This window comes from Corylus avellana, chromosome 9, assembly GCF_965113065.1.
Source record: "Corylus avellana chromosome 9, dhCorAvel1.hap1.2, whole genome shotgun sequence".
In the NCBI taxonomy this organism is placed as follows: Eukaryota; Viridiplantae; Streptophyta; class Magnoliopsida; order Fagales; family Betulaceae; genus Corylus; species Corylus avellana.
This window is the reverse complement of record NC_142498.1, coordinates 4,551,497-4,571,096: the sequence shown is the minus strand read 5'-3', so window position 1 is coordinate 4,571,096 and position 19,600 is coordinate 4,551,497. Positions and strand designations below refer to the sequence as shown.

The 19,600-nt window shown below is 41.9% G+C and overlaps 1 protein-coding gene and 1 pseudogene across 2 annotated transcripts; one reads left to right on the top strand and one right to left on the bottom strand.

The window, feature by feature from the left end:
- Positions 1 to 239: 239 nt before the first annotated feature.
- Positions 240 to 13,837, bottom strand: LOC148583606 (putative F-box protein At1g65770; annotated as a pseudogene).
- LOC132190495 (UPF0481 protein At3g47200-like) lies at positions 13,793 to 15,937 on the top strand. Of its 2 annotated transcripts, none has more exons than XM_059605503.2 (2): positions 13,793 to 13,959; positions 14,499 to 15,937. In XM_059605503.2, exon 2 carries the CDS (start codon positions 14,562 to 14,564, stop codon positions 15,828 to 15,830), a length of 1,269 nt encoding a protein of 422 aa, XP_059461486.2. In that variant the 5' UTR covers positions 13,793 to 13,959; positions 14,499 to 14,561; the 3' UTR covers positions 15,831 to 15,937. The 2 variants fall into 2 exon arrangements, with proteins under 2 accessions (XP_059461486.2, XP_088366806.1); XM_088510680.1 differs by having other exon boundaries at positions 14,496 to 15,937.
- Positions 15,938 to 19,600: the final 3,663 nt, after the last annotated feature.

The following is a 19,600-nucleotide window of genomic DNA, read 5'->3' as shown; positions in this document are numbered from 1 at the left end:
TTACAAGAAAGAGAGAAAGAGATAAGGGAATATCATAACAAAGTAAACACGCCGATAAAAGACAAATACCATCCCAAACAAACATAAGGAAATTCTATCCCAAGGGGAAAAAAGTCCAGAACACTATCACAGTCAAATCCAACACAGATTATTTATATATGAGTAAATTTTTTGTCCAAAACCAAATGAGAGATTTGAACTAGTAACCTCTGTTTCACAAGGCGTGGTTTCTAGCCGATTTAACTATCATTTAGACACACATTCATACAATCATACACCCACCCACTAGCTAAATGATACAAGAAAGACGCTAAATCATAAATTTTGTGATCCTTTAGACTGAACACTAGTAATAGTGTTTCATCTCTACTATTAATGAGGAGAATGCAATCCTCTTTATATCCAGAACATTCTCGAGCGGAAACAGAGAAAGAACAATCGACACCCAAAACAAAGACATGGTCGCCCAAGCTTTTCACCAAAACCCATTGACCCAATTCTTCATCCAGCTTATACACTTTAAAACCAACTACGATGGAATCATCATCAATGTCATTGTATTTATCAACAACATAAAGAACTCCACACGACACCACTAAATGCTTCTGGCTACCCTGCCCACACAGAGAAGGTGAAAACTGTACCAATTTCAAGGATGAACATTCGATCCACCAAACTATTCCCACCCTATCAATGGCATAGAATTGGTCTTTGTAAACAATAACATCATCATAATTAGAGCTTTCACCTACAAGGGTCCACTTTTCATCCCCATGTTTTGTAAAACCTAATTTTCCGTCAACAAAGATCATGAGAATTGAACACTTGTCTGCATTTGTCCATGCTGAATTCGAAAACACAACCAATTCTGTTGATACACAGTTTTTCGAGATGGTGAAGTGGAACGCCTTAAGGAGGGGCTGACAACTACGTGGATGCTTCAGGTTACACACAGACAAAAACAAACTGGATTAGAGCCCCCGGTGGTGTCCTGGCAGGGGAGCTCCTATGCCTATGTTAGAAAGTGAGGAAAGAATATTTAAGCAACCAAAGTGAAAAATACTATGCCGACTCCAAAAACTTGTTTATCACAATTTATGCGGAATTAATATTGTGAAGCAATAAACAATTCAATCACCCAAAATATATAAAGCAATAAAGAGGCAGACACAAATATTTTGGTTACGAAGAGGAAACCTTTTAGAAACCGATCTAAAAGTAAAACCTCTCCGGGGCAGCCAAACCCAGAAAATCACTATCAAAAGATTATCTAGAGATTACAGACACTAGGAACACTTACAACCCTTTGCAAGACCTTGGCTCTGTAAGATCGACAAGCCTACAACTCGTCTCCTTGCTCACAATCTTCTCCAACGTGATTCTCATTTACCGGACCCTTCCGATAGACTTCTCAACCGTAGATTTATCAAAGGAATAACTAAAACTCTAAGAGATTCAATTAACGCTCACAACATATGATCTCTCTTAGCACAGCCTCCGACGAACTCTCTGGGGGCGAAAATTCGTACCTCTCTCTTCTATAATGATGTATATATACCCCCGACAAAACCCTAAACCTAACCCACTTAAAATCATGTTTTTGGGCCTAAAACTTACGGGGGGTCCGGACATGTTAAAGGGCTGTCCCGACACAGCTTTGCGGGGTAAAATTTTAGTTTCTGGAATTGCGGTCCTGACCCGGGGAATTGCGGTCAGGACCCGGCCTGTCCAGTCTTGATCAACAGCTCCGATCGATGGGCGTTTGTGGTCCGATTGAGCTGAAATTTTGCAGGAATGTTCATAACACATGAATCTACATTATGAACGGTCGAGATTGGATTCTGAGCATTCTATATCACTGTTTGAGTCTATGAACAGTAGCCTCTGCATTTTGGAACTGAATTAAGCCAACACAATAACTAACACAAAGTTTTCAGAGCTAAGATTGCACTTACTTTTGATGGAAATCGGGACTTGTATTTATAGGCATGGAGTGGAATTTGTTTCCGGCACGTCTCAGAATTCCCATCCCTAAATATCTGTTTCGCAGTTATTTGATAAGGGTAGGAATCTTGGGACAAAGTGATAAGGTTTTTGTTTGAGTTAAACAGCCTTTTGAATTTGAATAACAGCTTATCCTGCTTGTGTAGGGATTGTTAGTAGGATAATGATCACTGGGACTAGTTTGAATATTTGTATATCTTTAGTTGTACAATGACGGTTTCACCCTTGGCTCTTGACTGTTTGCTTTCAACGAGTTGCGTCTCAGATTCAGCATCTAATATCAACTGAGGGGAGGTCTCAGATTCTTATCCGAGACCTCCTCGGTCTACGAAGACTCCTCGGGGAACGCTTGTCCGAGGCCTTGTCGGGTATTCCGTTTAGCTTAGGTTGGGTTTGGGACCCGTTGGGCTTTAAGAGCTGATCCATGGCCCAACAGTTACCCCCAAATTTTTTGATCTGAAAGATTATGGAAATTTTTGTTCATCGATGGATCAGCGTTCTGAATTTATACTTGGGTAAAAAATCCGAGACCTTTGAGGCGGGAAATTTGGATTTTGAATTTTGGCGTGAAACCTAAAACCAAATTTTGCCGAGACAATTGACATGACCGAGGGCGCATCGGTTGCCCTAAGTGTCAGTGCTGGGATAGACGTCTTTTCATTGGCCGGCTGTCAGATGTCATGCGGAATTTACAGAGGCGCCTTTTTAGCCGCATTTATGGCACTCATGTCTCGGAGAATCCTTTGGTATTTCTTGTTCTTATCTTTACTTTATAAAATCTTTCTCCTCTCTTGTTTCTTTCTTATTCGCATCACGCCTTTGCAACATTTGTTCTTTTCTGCTCTGCTCTTTCTTTTGACTATGTCTCAAGGAAAAGGATTAGGGTCTGATGGTGGTTTGGGAAAAACTTACCAGCCTTGTGGAAGCCAGATCTGACTTCGATTGACGAGCACTGAATCAGGTTGGACTGTTATATCCCAAACATGGTGAAACTCTGTTTTGAAACTTCGACTGACGAGCACTGAATCATAGGCGCTGGGAGCCACAAGGTCTGCCTTTATGAAGAAATGTTTCGTGCAGGCCTCAAGCTTCATTTCCCTATAGTCGTTCGTGAGCTTCTCGGTCGCCTGAATGTGGCTCCCCACCAATTGGTCCTCAATGGCTGGAGGATGTTTTTCGCCTGTGTGGTTGTTTGGCCCAAGGCCCTTGGAGAAGGAAAGAACCTATCGGTTTCAGAATTTCTCTGGATGTACCGACTCCAGAAGAATCCCAACAGTGATGGGCTATATAATTTCCAGTCAAGACGGGGAAAACTATTTCTTATGGATAAGACTTTCACTAGTAACCATGGATGGAAAAACAAATATTTCTTTGCGCAGGGGCAATAGAAATTTGCTCCTTCAGAGAAAGCGGACGGGCCTCGAGTGCCCCGGGAGACGACTACCCCCCACTTTGGTCTCCACAAGAATCTGTGTTTGTCGGAGGACGAGACGGCCCATATTAACACGGTTCTGGCCTGGGCTTAGAGGGATGAGTCTATCATGACCTTCAAGCAATTGCTTACAACTAGTGCTCTGAACCGCTGTTTATATGCCGACAGAAAGGACGTCGGTGGGTCTCGGAAGAAACCATCTCGTCCAGCTGTTTATTTGGGCCCTCCAGCAGTCAATACCCATGGCGCTACCCCTCGAAAGCCTATGCTTGACAAAGGCAAGAAGAAGGTAGATGGGTATTGGGTAAGGAAGGCTCTGCATTTGGTTGATGAGCCTGAGAAGTGTGAGGCTCCTCAGTTGAAGAGAAGGAGGGTAGTGAAGGGCAAGGGCCCTGCTATCGATGCTGAGAAGGGGAAATCCCTCTTTGCCGACCTCTTGGCCGCACGGAGGAAGGTTAATCCAGAGCCTAACGAGGCTCCGATATCGACCTATGAGAACATCCTTGCAAACCATCCCATTGCTGCAACGCCCTTGGCGGCGACTCCCCTAGAACCTCTCGGTACTGCTCCTACTACCGCTATCCCTGTGGGGTCGATATCACCAGTCCATTCGGGCGCCAACATTCAGTATCTCTTGATAGATCATTTTCATATAGCTCAGTAGGGATGGAGCCGGAAGAGAATGGACCGAGCGCCGAAGTGGGAGAAGTAAGGCCTCGGGTCTTGTCCCCGATAGCCGAGGAGCAGCCTCGAGTTCTGACTGCGGTGCCTAAGAACGTGTCTCGGGCCCCAACCCTGACTCCTAAGGCCGAGGCTAGTACTGGTTCCGAGGCTTCCTCTCACTACACCTTGGTGAAGCCTCAGAATGTTGAATGGACCATGGAGAAGCCTCTGCCTCAGTTCGGTGGACAATTACTGGGGAACCCGTTCCAAGCTTTGGTAGAGCTGGTTCCCCAAGATAGCTTGACGGGCGAACGAGACATCTCTGCCAGGGGTATGGCAGAGTCGATGTTATTCAACCAGTTGTGTGTAAGTATCATTCTTCATAGGGCTTCCTTTTTGCCTTTGTGCTCTGTTTGATTAACTTTGTTTGTTGCAGGGAGCTATGAAGTCAGTAGTCTTATACTGTTACTTCAGAAAGTTTTTCCAAGAGTCCGCCTCAGAATCCGAGAGCCTCTGAAGCTGGCTTGCAACTTTCGAGGCTAAGAATGCTAAACTGAAGGATATGTTGGCTCAACAGGACAAAGAACTGCTCCTTCTCGGCCAGCAGCAGTAGGTGACTCAAGCTGAGTTTGCATAAGTTGAGTCTCGGGCCTCGGATCTATCTTCTGAGTTGCAGACCCTGTGTGCTAATCACTCAAAGCTCCAAGAAGATCACTCCATCGTAAAGGAGGACCTGCACCAACTTGAAGAGAAGCATGCAAAGGTTCTAGAGCAGTTGAAGGCTTCTTAGGTTGAGGCTGCCGGCCAGAATACCAAACTTAAAGAGGCCATTGAAGGCCAGGCAATTGCCGAGGAACAACTTAAATTTTTCTGGGGAAAGCTTGAAGAAAAGAAGCTACGACTGGAAGAAGCCGAGGCGCGATCCTTCAGCTATTTGCAGCAACTGTCGTATGCTTCCTGGACTCGGGATAGTGCATGGGCCGACGGGATTATTCTTGGTTTCGAGACCTTTCAGTCTTGGGCCAAGGATCCTGCTCGCACTTTTGACCTTGACACGGTGAAGCCTGAGACCATTCCCGTTTCTGACTAGGCTTTAAAACAGCTTATCAATCTCGGGTCGGATCTGATGCCCAATGCCGAGGGGATCGACAGGTTTGCTCATCAGCCGTTTTCGGGTTCCAAGGAGTTTTCGGGTAATGAAGGGACCACTTCTGGACATGGTGTCGAGACTCCATCTGCTTCCAAGGCTCCATCTGCAGACCCCAAAGAAGGCTAAACTTTTTCTTTTGGCTTGTAATAAAGTAGTTAGTACATTTGATTCTTTTGTAAATCACAAACTTGAGATATATATATATATATATATATATATATATCTCGGAGTAATTAGTAATATTTTTCGAACACACTTTTTTTTATTTTGAAGGTTTTATGTTCTTGACAGATTACTCATTTGACTTTCTTCGAACACACCTTTTTCGAAGGTTTTATGTTCTTTATAAGTCACTAGTTTAACCCTCTTTGGACACAACTTGTTTGAAGGTTTTACGTCCTTTATAGGTTGTTAGTTTTAACCTTCTTCGGACACACCTTGTTTGAAGGTTTTATGTCCTTTACAGGTTGTTAGTTTTAACCTTCTTCGGACACTCCTTGTTTGAAGGTTTTATGTCCTTTACAGGTTGTTAGTTTTAACCTTCTTCGGACACTCCTTGTTTGAAGGTTTTATGTCCTTTACAGGTTGTTAGTTTTAACCTTCTTCGGACACACCTTGTTTGAAGGTTTTACGTCTTTTACAGGTTGTTTGAAGAACTATGTCTCACCAGGTTTGGTTTCGTGAAAGATCCAAATTTTCCTGATGGCCTTTCGGCTATCTACCCTGAGGGTAAATTGATTTACTTTGCTTTCGAAATGCTTGAAACATGATCAAAACTTCAAGAGATTCTTTTATTTAATGAAATAAAATGTAATGAAAATTACAAGGAAAATAAGAATCGAATGAGAATCAAACAAGAATCACTTGACTAAAATAAGCTAGATAAAGTACTTTTTGAGGTGCTCGGCATTCCACGGCCTGGGGAGTGCTTTTTCTTCCATGCTCTCAAGGCAATAACCTCCTGCCCTTTTCCACTCAATCACTCTGTAGGGTCCTTCCGAGTTTGGGGCTAACTTTCCCTCGGCCGGATCTTTGGTGGCAATGGTGGTCTTGCGCAACACCAGGTCCCCGATCTTGAAGCTTCTGTACTTGACCCCTTTATTAAAATATCGAGCCACTTTCTCCTGGTACGCCGACATGGTTACTTGGGCTTGGTCCCGTTTCTCTTGTAGCAAGTCTAAATGTAGTTTGAGACCTTCATCATTAGTCTCGGGATGAAAAGTCTCGACTCAGTAGCTACCCGAGCCCACCTCGGCTGGTATGACTGCCTTGGTCCCGAAAGCCAAGGTGTACGGGGACTCCTAGGTGGGTGTTCTTTTTGTTGTTTGGTATGCCTACAGGACTTCTGGAAGATCATCTGCCCAATCACCCTTTCTATCTCCAAGTTTCTTCTTTAGAACTTTGAAAATTGTCTTGTTGGTAGCTTCTACTTGCCCATTAGCCTAGGGATGAGCTGGAGAAGAGTAGTAGTTTCTTATATAAAGCTTTGCACACCATTCCTGAAATGACTCACAGTCAAATTGTTTCCCATTATCAGTTACAAATGCATGTGGAATACCATAGCGGCATACAACGTTCTTCCACAAGAACCGTTCTATGCTTTTGGCTGTAATGTTCACTAGGGCTTCAACTTCTGCCCATTTGGTGAAATAATCCACTGCTACTACCGCGAACTGCACACCCCCCATTCTGGGGGTTGTTTTGCAATGTTGGCGAAGCGTTGGCATTTGTCACAATTCTTGACTTTCTGTACCGAGTCACGACTCATATTCGGCCAATAGAAACTGGCTCTGATTGCTTTATGCGCCAATACTCTTGCTTCTGAGTGACTACCACAAATACCTTCATGGATCTCGTGAAGGACATAATCACCTTCTTCTTTGGAGATACACTTGAGGAGTGGTAGCATGAAGCCTCGTTTGTACAGAATTCCATTGATGATGGTAAATCTGGCAGCTCTAGTTCTGATTTGCATTGCTGACTTCTTATCCGATGAGAGAATTCCCTGTTCTAAGTATTTCCTTATGCTCCTCTGCCATTCCGGTATAGTGTCGGTAACCGAGACCGAGACTGTCTCGGCTACTGCAGGTCTTGTTAAAGTCTGGATTGGACTTTCAGGCTCTTCGGCGTCGTTAACTGCTGTCGATGCCATCCGGGCTAGCCGGTCAGCTCTTTCATTCTTTTCTCTTGGGATCTTCATAACACATAATTTTTTGAATGCATTTCGTAAATCTTGTACTTTTGATAAATATTGCTTCATTTTACCTCCTCTGGCTTCAAACTCTCCTCGGATGTGTCCGACGATCACTTGTGAATCACTACGTAATTCGACGAACTCAGCCCCCATCTCTCGGGCCAAACCGAGTCCTAACAAAACTGCCTCATACTCAGCTTCATTATTGATGGTCTTGAACTCCAGCCTTAGGGAGCTGCATAACTCTTCTCCATCCGGAGTGATTAATACAACACCGGCTCCACCATTCTTCCTTGTTGAAGTTCCATCTACGTAGACTACCCATGTTTCGTCTTTCAGACATTCTAGTGTGACAGGTAGGTTGGTGAATTCTGCTAAGAAATAGGCCAATACCTGTCCTTTGATAGCGTTTCTTGGGAGGAACTCAATATCAAATTCTCCGAGTTCGATTGCCCAGTTAGCTAATCTGCCAGACAGATCTAACTTTCTGAGTACTTTCTTCAATGGATACTCGGTCTAGACTCTTATAGTATGTGCTTGGAAATACGGGCGTAGCTTCCTGGAAGCAATAGTCAGCGCAAATGCTAACTTCTCCGTCTGAGGGTACCGCTCTTCAGCCCCCCTCAATGCTCTGCTGACAAAATAAACTGGTTTCTGAACGCTGTCTTCTTCTCGGACGAGGGCAGCACTAATAGCTGTTGGGGAGACAGCTAAGTATAGATACAATACTTCTCCAGGAACAGTTCTGCTTAGCAGTGGTGAGCTTGTCAGGTACTTCTTCAATTGCTTAAAAGCCTCTTCACACTCTTCGGACCACTCAAATGCTTTCCTGAGGATTTTAAAAAATGGTAGACACTTGTCAGTCGACCGAAAAATGAACCGGTTCAACGCTGCAATCCTACTCGTCAATTGCTAAAGTTGCTTCGTATTCTTAGGTGATTGCATATCCAAGACTGCTTGGATCTTCTCGGGATTAGCTTCTATTCCTCAGTTTGACACCGTGTAACTGAGAAACTTACCCGAGGCCACTCCAAATGCACACTTTGCAGGATTCAGCTTCATCCCATATTCCTTCAATGTTCTAAACGTTTCGTGCAGGTCTTCTACATGACCTTTAGGTAGCATGCTTTTAACGAGCATGTCATCAACATATACCTCCATATTACGCCCGATCTGGTCTCGAAACATCTGATTAACCAGACTCTGATACGTTGCTCCCGCGTTCTTTAGACCAAAAGGCATAACCTTGTAACAATACAGACCTCGGTCAGTTATAACCAGAAAAAGCATCCATAAAGCTTAACAGGCCATATCCAGCTGTCGAGTCTACCAATGCATCAATGCGTTGCAGAGGAAAGCTGTCTTTTGGGCATGCTTTGTTGAGGTCTGTAAAGTCCACGCACATTCTCCATTTTCAGTTGGATTTTTTGACCAGCACCACATTGGCCAACCAGTCGGGATAATATACCTCTTCTATAAACCGAGCCTTGAGCAACTTCTCTACTTCCTCGGCGATAGCCATATTCTGCTCGGGGGCAAACTTCCTAGCTTCTGCCTCACTGGCTTCATGCTTGGATCCACATTGAGTTGATGGAGGATGTCATCGGGACTGATTCCCGGCATATCTTCATGAGTCCACGCAAATACTTCCATGTTTCTTTGGAGAAAAGTTACGGGAGCGTCTCGAATTCCCGAGGCGAGCTGTGTTCCTACCTTTACTACTTTTCCCTCTCCCAGTTCCACGTCTTCCAAAGGCTCGGCAGGTTCCCCCTTTAGGGGATCTTTGCTTTAGCTACCCACCACGCCGACCGTCAACAGAGTAGGATCTGATTTTTTGAGGGAAATATTATAACATTTCCTTGCCGCAGCTTGATTTCCTTTCACCTCTCCTACTCCTTCCTCCATAGGAAACTTCATCTTCAAATGGTAAGTTGAGGTTACAGCCTTCAACTTATTAAGGGACGGTCGACCAATGATCGTATTGTATACAGACGGTCGACCGATCACCAAGAAGTCCACCATAGTTGTAGACTGCCTAGGAGCTGTCCCTACTGTAACCGGGAGGGAGATGAGTCCTATTGGCTGGACTTGTTCTCCAGCAAACCCTACCAATGGTGAATCAAACGGTTAGATCCTGTCTTGGTCAACACCCATCTGTTTGAAGACCGGCCAATATAAAATGTCAGCCGAACTACCATTGTCCACCAAGACTCAGTGGATTTTATGGTTGGCAACCATTAGCGTAATTACTAATGCATCATCGTGGGGGACTATTACCCCCCTAGCGTCCTCTTCAGAGAAGGATATAGCCATCACCTCCTTCTTTGCTACTTTTGAAGGTCTTCCTATCGACAACACTTCGTCATCAGCCTTCGTTCTCCTTGCGTAAGCTTTTCTAGATGAACTAGAACTTCCTCCACCAGCTAGTCCTCCCGAGATGGTGTGGATCTCCCTTACAACATCCTGATGTTGAGGCTGATGGGCATCCCTGTCTCGTCTCGGTTCTGCCTGCTGATTGTGTATCGGTTCAACATATCGATCTTCTCTCGGCCTTACTTCTTGGTTTTTAGGAGCTTTTTGGTTTCTTTCAAGCAACGAAGGCTCCTAATTCCTTCCCCGATTCCTCTCATCTGCCAGAAATTTCAACAACTTCCCGTTCCTGATGTGATTCTCAATCTCCTGCCTCAAGGTTATGCATTCCTCGGTTAAGTGACCATGGTCACGATGATACTCACAGTATTTCTGAGGATCACGTCTCTTAGGGTCGCCTTTCAACTTGCTTGGCCATTTGAAGGCGGGATCCCTCCTTATCTCCATGAATACCTCAGTCAAGCTAGTATTCAGTGGAGTGAACTTCGGGCTCTGCAACTTCCAAGGGTCCATCCTTGGGTACGATTGGACCACCTTCCCTAATTTCTTCACATTCTTTTCTTCTTTCTTTCCAACACTAGCTGGTGCTGTCTTCATAATGCTACTCTTGGCTTCAATTTCTTCCCTTTGAGACTTCATGAGAGCTTTGACAGTTTCTTCCTAATTAATGTACTCATCAGCCTTCTTCATGAATTGACTGAGAGTCACTAATTTAGAACTTTTCGACAGCTCAGCCATCAGTGGCCCTTCAGCCCTTACCCCGTTCATCAAAGCATCAAGTACTGTTTGCTCACTCGGATTTTCAATCATCAGCTTCTCCTGGTTGAATCTGAGCATGAATTCCTTTAACGACTCCTCTTTCCCTTGGACAAGGGATAGCAAATAAGCCAGATTTTTCTTCCTCTTTCAGGTAGCCAAGAACGGACTTAAGAAGAGGTGCCTGAGAGTCTTGAAATCATCTATTGAATTGGCTGGGAGCCTACCAAACCAATCCTTAGCTACTTCAGACAAAGTTAAGGGCAAAGCCCTACATGAAATCTCGTATGGGGTACCATGGAGGATAAAATGCGCACGAAGAATCTCCATATGGTACGCTGGATCCCCGGTGCCATCATAGGTATTAACTCAGGGCATCTTAAATTTGACAGGGAGGGGGAAATTCATGACCCGAGGAGTGAAGGGCAAATTCGTGTTCTCCATGAGCTCCCCTGCATTGGACTGATCTCCGCCATTGGCAATCAGGAGAATTACCTCTTCGTATTTTTTCTTAAGATCCTGTAAGTCAGCATTAACGTTGCTCTCGCTATGCCCTTCAGTACGACGATCCTCCTGGCGGGGAGACCGCTCCGGTCGAGATCTAGTATGACGAGACCTCTCGGGGTTCGTCCGCTAATTGTCTTCTACATTCTGGACAATTGTGTGATGTCTGGCTTGAACTGAACTTGTATCATGCTCATGATCAGAACCTCGAGGCCTCTTCCCCTTACGAATTTTGGCGCGTCTCTCCTTCTCGCGCCTATCCTCGTGCCTTTTGATCCTCCTCTCTTCCCTCTCTTAGTCCCTTCGACTATTTCGGTCTTCAGCAACCATGAGCCTAGTGGCGAGATCTTCGTTCTGCTTCTGCAAAGCCTTCATGGATTCGGTCATCTGATTCATAAACCCAGCTAAGCCAGGAGGTGCTCCAGTGGCCGCACGAGGTATGTCAGGTTGAAGCACCGATTGAGAGCGGGAGCGTGTAGTCACCATATCAGAATGATAAGAATTGATCAAATGAAAAGAAGTGTTCCCACAGATGGAACTAAACTGTTGATACACAATTTTCAGAGATGGTGACGTGGCACGCCTTAAGGAGGGGCTGACAACTTCGTGCATGCTTCAGGCTACACATAGAAAAGAACAAACAGGATTAGAGCCCCCGGTGGTGTCCCGGCGGGGGAGCTCCGATGCCTAAGTCAGAAAGTGAGGAAAGAATATTTAAGCAACCAAAGTTTTAAGAGCTAAGATTGCACTTACTTTTGATGGAAATCGGGACTTGTATTTATAGGCATGGAGTGGAATTTGTTTCCCGCACGTCTCGGAATTCCCATCCTTAAATATCTGTTTCGCAGTTATTTGATAAGGGTAGGAATCTTGGGACAAAGTGATAAGGTTTTTGTTTGAGTTAAACAACCTTTTGAATTTTAATAACACCTTATCCCGCTTGTGTAGGGATTGTTAGTAGGATAATGATCACTGGGACTAGTTTGAATATTTGTATATCTTTAGTTGTACAATGGCGGTTTCACCCTTGGCTCTTGACTGTTTGCTTTCAAGGAATTGCGTCTCGGATTCAGCATCTGATATCAACTGAGGGGAGGTCTCGGATTCTTATCCGAGACCTCCTCGGTTTACGAAGACTCCTCGGGGAAAGCTTGTCTGAGGCCTTGTCGGGTATTCCGTTTAGTTTAGGTTGGGTTTGGGACCCGTTGGGCTTTAAGAGCTTATCCATGGCCGAAAATTTTTTTTTCACACAATCAAAAGGGCGATATGTTCTTGTAATGAAGGGTTTATATGTGTATCCATCATAAAGGTGGTATTGAAGCCAATGACGCATATAGGCTTTATCAAATTCAACGACACGAAAATTCAATAAATTCAAGATCTTGGGTCTAATAATGGTGTACCTGGTGCGGCTGTCGGGTACTGGGTTTACAAAACGCAGCTTGCCTAAACTTGACTCGTCGACCTTCATCAACCAGCCCTTGTTAGACAAAGTAGAAGAAGAAGAACTTGAAGGATTGAGCGTTTGAATGTAATAGATAGTAGTTTGGAAGAGAAAGCTGGCGGAAACTCAGTCAAGCTTTCAGCGTCGGGGTTGGGGTTGGGGAATTTGAGAGGAAAGCGAGGAGAGTTGGGGTGAAAGGGGGGATAGAGGAACGCCACGGGCTACAGATGCTGCGAAATCGGAGAACATTGATGCGGGTGTCGAGGCTCCTGCCGATCATCGTCAATAGATCCGTCGGAAGATCTGACCACTTCACTCTTTCTCCCATTTTTTTCTTACTTTCACTCACCACAGTACTCGACCACTGACCGACTAAAAAAGAACTTCCATTTTCTTTTTCTTTTTTGTTTTTTTCAAGGGTGTTGGAAGAAAGGAATTATGGGAATAAAACTAATTTCTGATTCCCTATAAAAAAACATTTCACAATAAATTCCGTTATTTTTCCCTATATCAATTAAATACTATTTTTTACTCTTATCTTTATTATTTTTTTCTCTTTCTTCTTTTTATCATTATACTATTTTCATGGGAACACATAAAGGAGAGATGAGAGAGAATGATTTGTTTATAATTTAATAAAGCATTGGGTAGTTACCGTGTTTCCTAACACAATGCATTGGGAAATATTGTAGCTACCCCTTAGTGTAGGTTAAATATGGGGATTTTGAAAATTTTGATTTTAAGCTGGCTTTTGTTTTACCCAGGTTTAAATGATTTTATAAATCATTAGATTTAAAATGAAGGGCAACGATTTCGTAACATGAGATTCTCCAATTTTGAGTAATTAGAGGGGATCTCAATCCATTCTGATGTGGGTGTGTTTTTATGGTTTAGCTATAGGGTATCTGCTACTATTGCTCTAAGGTATATGAACGTACGATTATAATCGTCCAATAATCACCATTAATAACTCTCTACCCTCCATTTCAAACAAATAAAATAAAATAAAAAAGCAATATATTACATCTAGCGGTTCAAATTTTAAAATCTAAGGATCTCATATTTTATAAAATATGAGGGAATCTCAGCTAAATTCTTTACTTTCCAAAGAAAAAGCCATGTTATGGAGGCTTTCATTTTCCTTCCAAAAGAAGACCAAGGAGTGGAGGAGGCTGCAGGAGAGTAGCTTTCTTCTTTTGCTTTTTACTCTGTTCCACATGGTTTTTGCCAATTTCTGATTGGTTTTGTGCAGTTGGATAAGCTGAGGTGTGTGGATCAAAATCCACGGCAATATACCTTAAAAGTATTGAAAGGAATCATGCTTCAAGCATTAGCTCTTTTGTCTTTAAATTGTCTTGAAAGTTCAGAGGCCTCGAAGAAATGATCATATATTTATATCTTCTTTGAAAGCTTCCTCAGCGAAGGCCGTTTGTCTTAACCAGGTCTGCTTTAAAACAATCTCTTGTGCTTTGTTCTTTCCTGCTATAAAGTATATTTAATAATAGATATTAAATCAACTGTTTTCTTTCAATGTTTATCTGTTTATTTATAGCAAGTGTTAAGTTTGACGACTTTGTGTATAAAAAAAATGGAATTAGGTTATATAAATGATCGTAAAGGTTTTATATTTAAAATTAATTGAAATGGGCATTCTATATATATATATATATATGGACGGAACCAAGATTTCCTATCTAGTGGCCGGTGCCAAAAGTATTAATGAGAGGTCAAACTTATTTTTGATAGAGGCCAAGTCCGGTGTATTTTAAAAAAAATACATATATACTCTACTTTATATATATATATATATATAAAAAAATAAAAAAAAAAAAAATAAAAAAGTAACAGAAGATTTAAAAATTAGGGAGGCCATGGCACCCCTTCGTCTATTAATAGTTCTGTCACTATATATATATATATATAGAATGCCCAATTCAATTAATTTTATGTTTTTTTTTTTTCTTTTTAATTATTAAAGCAGATCTCCTACATATTATTTGGAATTGGCAAGAAGAAAGAGTACAGAGAACAACGGTGAACATCCATGGAAATAACAGAATTGAGTGAAAGCAATCTAACATCTTTGATTCATGAAAAGCTTTGCCAAAAGTCTCCAATACCATCTAAATGTTCCATACATAGAGTTCCGGATAGACTACGCAGTAAAATAGAGTGTTATGAGCCAAAAGTAGTTTCAATTGGCCCATTTCACCACGGAAAGCAGAAGCTTCAAGCAATGGAAAAAATTAAGTTATGGTATTTGCATTGCCTCCTCAATCGAGCACCGACTAAAGAAACTACTTTGGAGTGCGTTATAGAAGCTATTGGAAGCATTGAGCAAGAATGTCGTGGATGTTATGCAGGAGAAATTAATTTTACTGAAAAGCAATTCATAGAAATGATGGTGGTTGATGGTTGTTTTATCATTGAATTCTTCCGTAAAGCTTCAGTTCCGGAGGAAGTGCGACGAGACAAGGATGATCCAGTGTTCAATACGTCATGGATGGCTTGGGAAATAACACACGACTTGTTTCTGCTCGAGAATCAACTTCCTTGGCCAGTGCTTGACTGTTTATTCAAGCTGACCAAATCAAATGCTGAAGGAAGGTCGCTACTCAATCTTCTCAATTCGTTTCCCCTAGGTGCCCTACGCACTCGTGATGACCGCCAAATCCAATACAAGCATTTACTCGACTGCCGCTTTAACTCTTATGCTGAAACATATCAAGTAACACAGGCTAATCACTTGTCATTCTCAAAAGTCGATTCCATTCCGTCTGTGACAGAGCTTGTGCAAGCTGGGGTCAGATTCGAAACTCGACAAGAGATGCACTCGCTCAATATCACTTTCAAAGATGGAGTGATGACACTCCCACTGATACAAGTTTCTGAGATCACACTATCAATCTTCAGAAATCTCATTGCATTTGAACATTGTGATCCAAGCAAAGTCCATAAATTGAGCTCTTACAGTAAGGTCTTGAAGGACCTTGCTCAGACTAGCAAAGATGTAGATTTTCTCGTACAGCGAAAAATTCTAAAAATCTCTTTGAGCTCTCACGACTTAGTAAGTTTGGGCAACTGGGTTTATAATGATGCTTATGACTATGTTTTCCTTTACACCGACCTCTACCATGAAGTTAATGCATATTATAGGTGCTGTCGGAACAGATGGCGAGCAATTTTGAAGCGCGATTATTTTAACAATCCATGGACGAGCTTGTCTGTTATAGCTGCCATCCTGATTTTACTTTTTAGCTTGTTACAAACGCTTTGTTCTATCTTAACTTACTACCGATGCAGCCCCAGTTAAGCAATGGCGCTTGTCTCAGTGTACGTACGTGCAATTCTCTCAAAAAATAAATCAGACTTGTATGTGTGTTTTGGTGAGTTATCTTGTGTGTATTACTGTATATTATATCAATGTATCTGTGCTTCAATAAAGGGTTCTCTTTATTTTCAAGTCTTTCCCTAGAGAATAGCGAATATTGAATATATACTTTGCATTCTTTTTTTTTTTCTTCTTTTTCCGACCATATACCTAGCATTCAAACTGCAGGCATAAAAAATTATAAGAATTTTATTAGAATATTTTATTATAGCATTAATCACCTAAAAAAAATTTTGGTTCATTGAAGTCCATCTTATAATCCTGGCCTCCTTATTCTTAATCCGTTGTGGGCAAGATTCAATCTCAAATCTCCTGTTTGATTGAAAAAGATATTATAATTGTTGTTGAAATAATGATAAGGTTATAATGGCGTGTTGAAGTTTCTGGAAAAAACTAAATTATGAAAATAATATTTCCCAATATTCTAACTTCATTAAATTTGTGAATTTTTGTTCTTCTTTTAGCATGTAAAGGGAACTCTCTTTATATACATCACGTGTATAAGGGTTGCCGCTATGCGCTTATCACTGAAATTAATTATTTATAAAAATAAAAAATAAAGAAGAAGATGATCAATGCACACGATACAAACCGGGAGTGCAACGTGCACAAGATGCAAGCCGAAGCCACGCATCCTCAATTACAAACATGGCACCCTAGCTTGCATCCAATGCACACAAGACATAGGACACAAGCCTTACTCAACCTCTAAAATATTCATAATCTTAATTTAGGTAATGACATAAAGTCATCTCTTCTTAAACAGTAGTGCATACAATATTTCAATGACAAAGCAAGAACTTCAAGCTTACCGAAAATAGAAGCAAACCAGTGACAAATTAGGAGGTACTTCTTTCTTATGTTGTCTATAATTCACAAGTATGGTAGTCAAGGGTTGTCTAAACCCGAAGGGTTCGATGTTTTTCATCCATTTAAACTTTTTCCAGAAAGGAATGTTGCCACAAGGGAGAAAGATCCTCAATATTCATAGACTTTTGTGACTCGAAATTAAGGGCTTGCATATCTATTGTAATTACTTTGTGTAGATGGCATTCAAAATATGTAAAACATTTCTACCGAAGTTTGTAAAGACAAATTTTTCCTAGGAATTGGGTGAGACGAATTTTCTACAACCTACTCTATTGTATATGCTAACATGCATGCATTTTGGACATATATATCTCACATGCATTTTGGATACATGTAAGTTTAATAAAATAGGTTCGAGCCGAAACAGAGACAGAACAATCGACTCCCAAAACAAACACTTGGTCGCCCAACCTTTTCACCGAAACCCGTTCGAACGGCCATATGTCACATTCGAACGTGTAGCTTTATCTTTTTTAAAACCAACTTTATTTCGTGTTTATTAGGTTTAGGATTTTGGGAGTCTATATTTCGTATTTTATTAGATTTAGGGTTTGGGGGGTCAATAAATACATGCTTATAGCCTCCAAAAAGGTAGTTGTTGTTTATAAATCAGCTTTGATGAATGAGAATACTCAGAGTCGAGTTTCTTTCTTGTTTTCCATCAAACCTTAGATAGACTCTATCATTTTGAGAATAATTCTTAAATCTTTGATAGGCTCAAGATCTAGAATTATCTATTTGTTCCTTAATGTTGTTATTTGCTGCAACCCACTAAGTCACGCTACATCAGTTGGTATTAGAGCTTAAGTTATTTTCCATGAATGGAGAGGAGCGACCGTCTAGCAAACATGAACGTAGTGCACATGCACACGGAAGCAGGACATAAGGAGCAACCGACAATTCGTTTGCAGCACATGGGTGGTGGGCCTAACGATCGTTATCACCAACCAAGACCGCAGTACGCAAAGGCGAAAGGCAAATCTATCGTTGAACGTTGGCAACACATGGAGGAGCAAGTCGAGGCTAAGAGGACTCAATTCAAAACCCTCGCTACCCGATTATCCAATATGGGTGGTCACAATGGGAACCTTTATGCGAAGCGCCGAACGCACGGACATCAACACCATGCACAAGCTCATGCCAATCAATGGGTGAACAGGTTCAAACTCAAAATTCCGAAATTCCAAGAGGATCTAGAACCCGAAGAATTTCTAGATTGGGTGGTGACTGTTGAAGAGGTTCTTGAATTCAAAGGGGTGCCCGATAAACGACGAGTCTCTTTGGTGGTACACACATTCCGGGGAAGAGTTGATGCGTGGTGGCAACAACTAAAGCGAACTAGGGTGTGGCAAGGCAAATTGAAAATCAATAGTTGGGAGGAACTATTGAAATATAGGCGAGTCGCTTTTTTGCCCCATAGTTATACCATGGGCCGAAAATCACAGAATTGGAGACAAGGGTCTTTAGCTGTGACAAAGAAAATAGAAAAGTCCTACAAAAAAGAGGTGTCTAGGGAGACACGGATTGAGGCAGAGATGCCGCGATAGGCCAACTTGACTGTTATTCGCGAACCTCAAATTCATCAACCAAACCCATATTTGGTGAATGAGGAAAGGGAATCTGTGAATGAAGAGTTTCAAGCATCTGAGTTCCATAATGAAGGGTTCAAGCATGAAGATGTTGAAGATCCTTCACAAGGATTCGTGGATTAGGATTCCCACCAACCTATGATGACGATGTCAGTGAGGAAGATCCGAATGAAAGATCTTTGCTATTCGGCCTAGAGGAAGAGTACGAAGAAGATGAGTTTTCTACCATGTTTGGCAGCCTCTACCCCGAAGAAGATGACCAGTTGGAAGAGGAAGGACCCGAGGATGGTATTATAGATTCTGATGCGGTTTCCAAACCTCATGAGGTTGATGAAGACCCTCTAGGTGACATGCCTAATTTTAATGATGAAGAGGTTGATTATGTTGATTTCCTAGGCATTGAAGATATTTTAAACTCTCCTAACAATGATTGTGGTGAGTTTTATGCAAGTGAGGAGAATTATATGTTCATGAGGGAGACAACAGTTGACCCCTTCTTGAGTATCTTCAAGGCATGTAGAAGGAACAAAGCACGAGAAAAGCATGACAAGTCTACACGGCAAAGTGGTGTGTGGGGCTTTCACGACAAACATCAAGGTATGTCGATGATGAAGAGCATCACGTTTATCATGGAGTGTTGTCTTGTTTTAATCTTGAGGAAGGGCAAATGGAACGAGTTGACAGGACATCCAAAGGACTGTAGAAAGAACTGGCTGAATTCGAGGTCGAATTCTCTACAACCAGGGGAGAATGATGCAAATCGGATAGTCATCTATAGCCACTGAAGTCGGACAGAAGCCACCGTTCGAACGGCCATATGTTAATTTATGTTATTTACGTTTTATGTAGACACTATTCGAACAGCCATATGTCACGTTCGAACGCGTAGCTTTATCTGTTTTAAAACCGACTTTATTTCGTGTTTATTAGGTTTAGGGCTTTAGGAGTTTATATTTTGTGTTTTATTAGATTTAGGATTTTGGGAGGTCTATAAATACATGCGTATAGCCTCCAGAAAGGTAGTTGTTGTTTATGAATGAGTTTTGATGAATGAGAATACTCAGAGTTGAGTTTTTTCCTTATTTTCTTTCAAACCTTAGATAGACTCTATCGTTTTAAGAATAATTCTTAGATCTTTGATAGACTCAAGATCTAGAATTATCTATATGTTCCTTAATGTTGTTATTCGTTGTAGCCTACGAAGTCATGCTGCATCAAAAAGTCAGACTATTC

What these genes read in the sequence shown, in the direction of transcription:
- LOC132190495 (XM_059605503.2), top strand. Translation starts at nt 14,562, where the DNA reads ATGGAAATAACAGAATTGAGTGAAAGCAATCTAACATCTTTGATTCAT.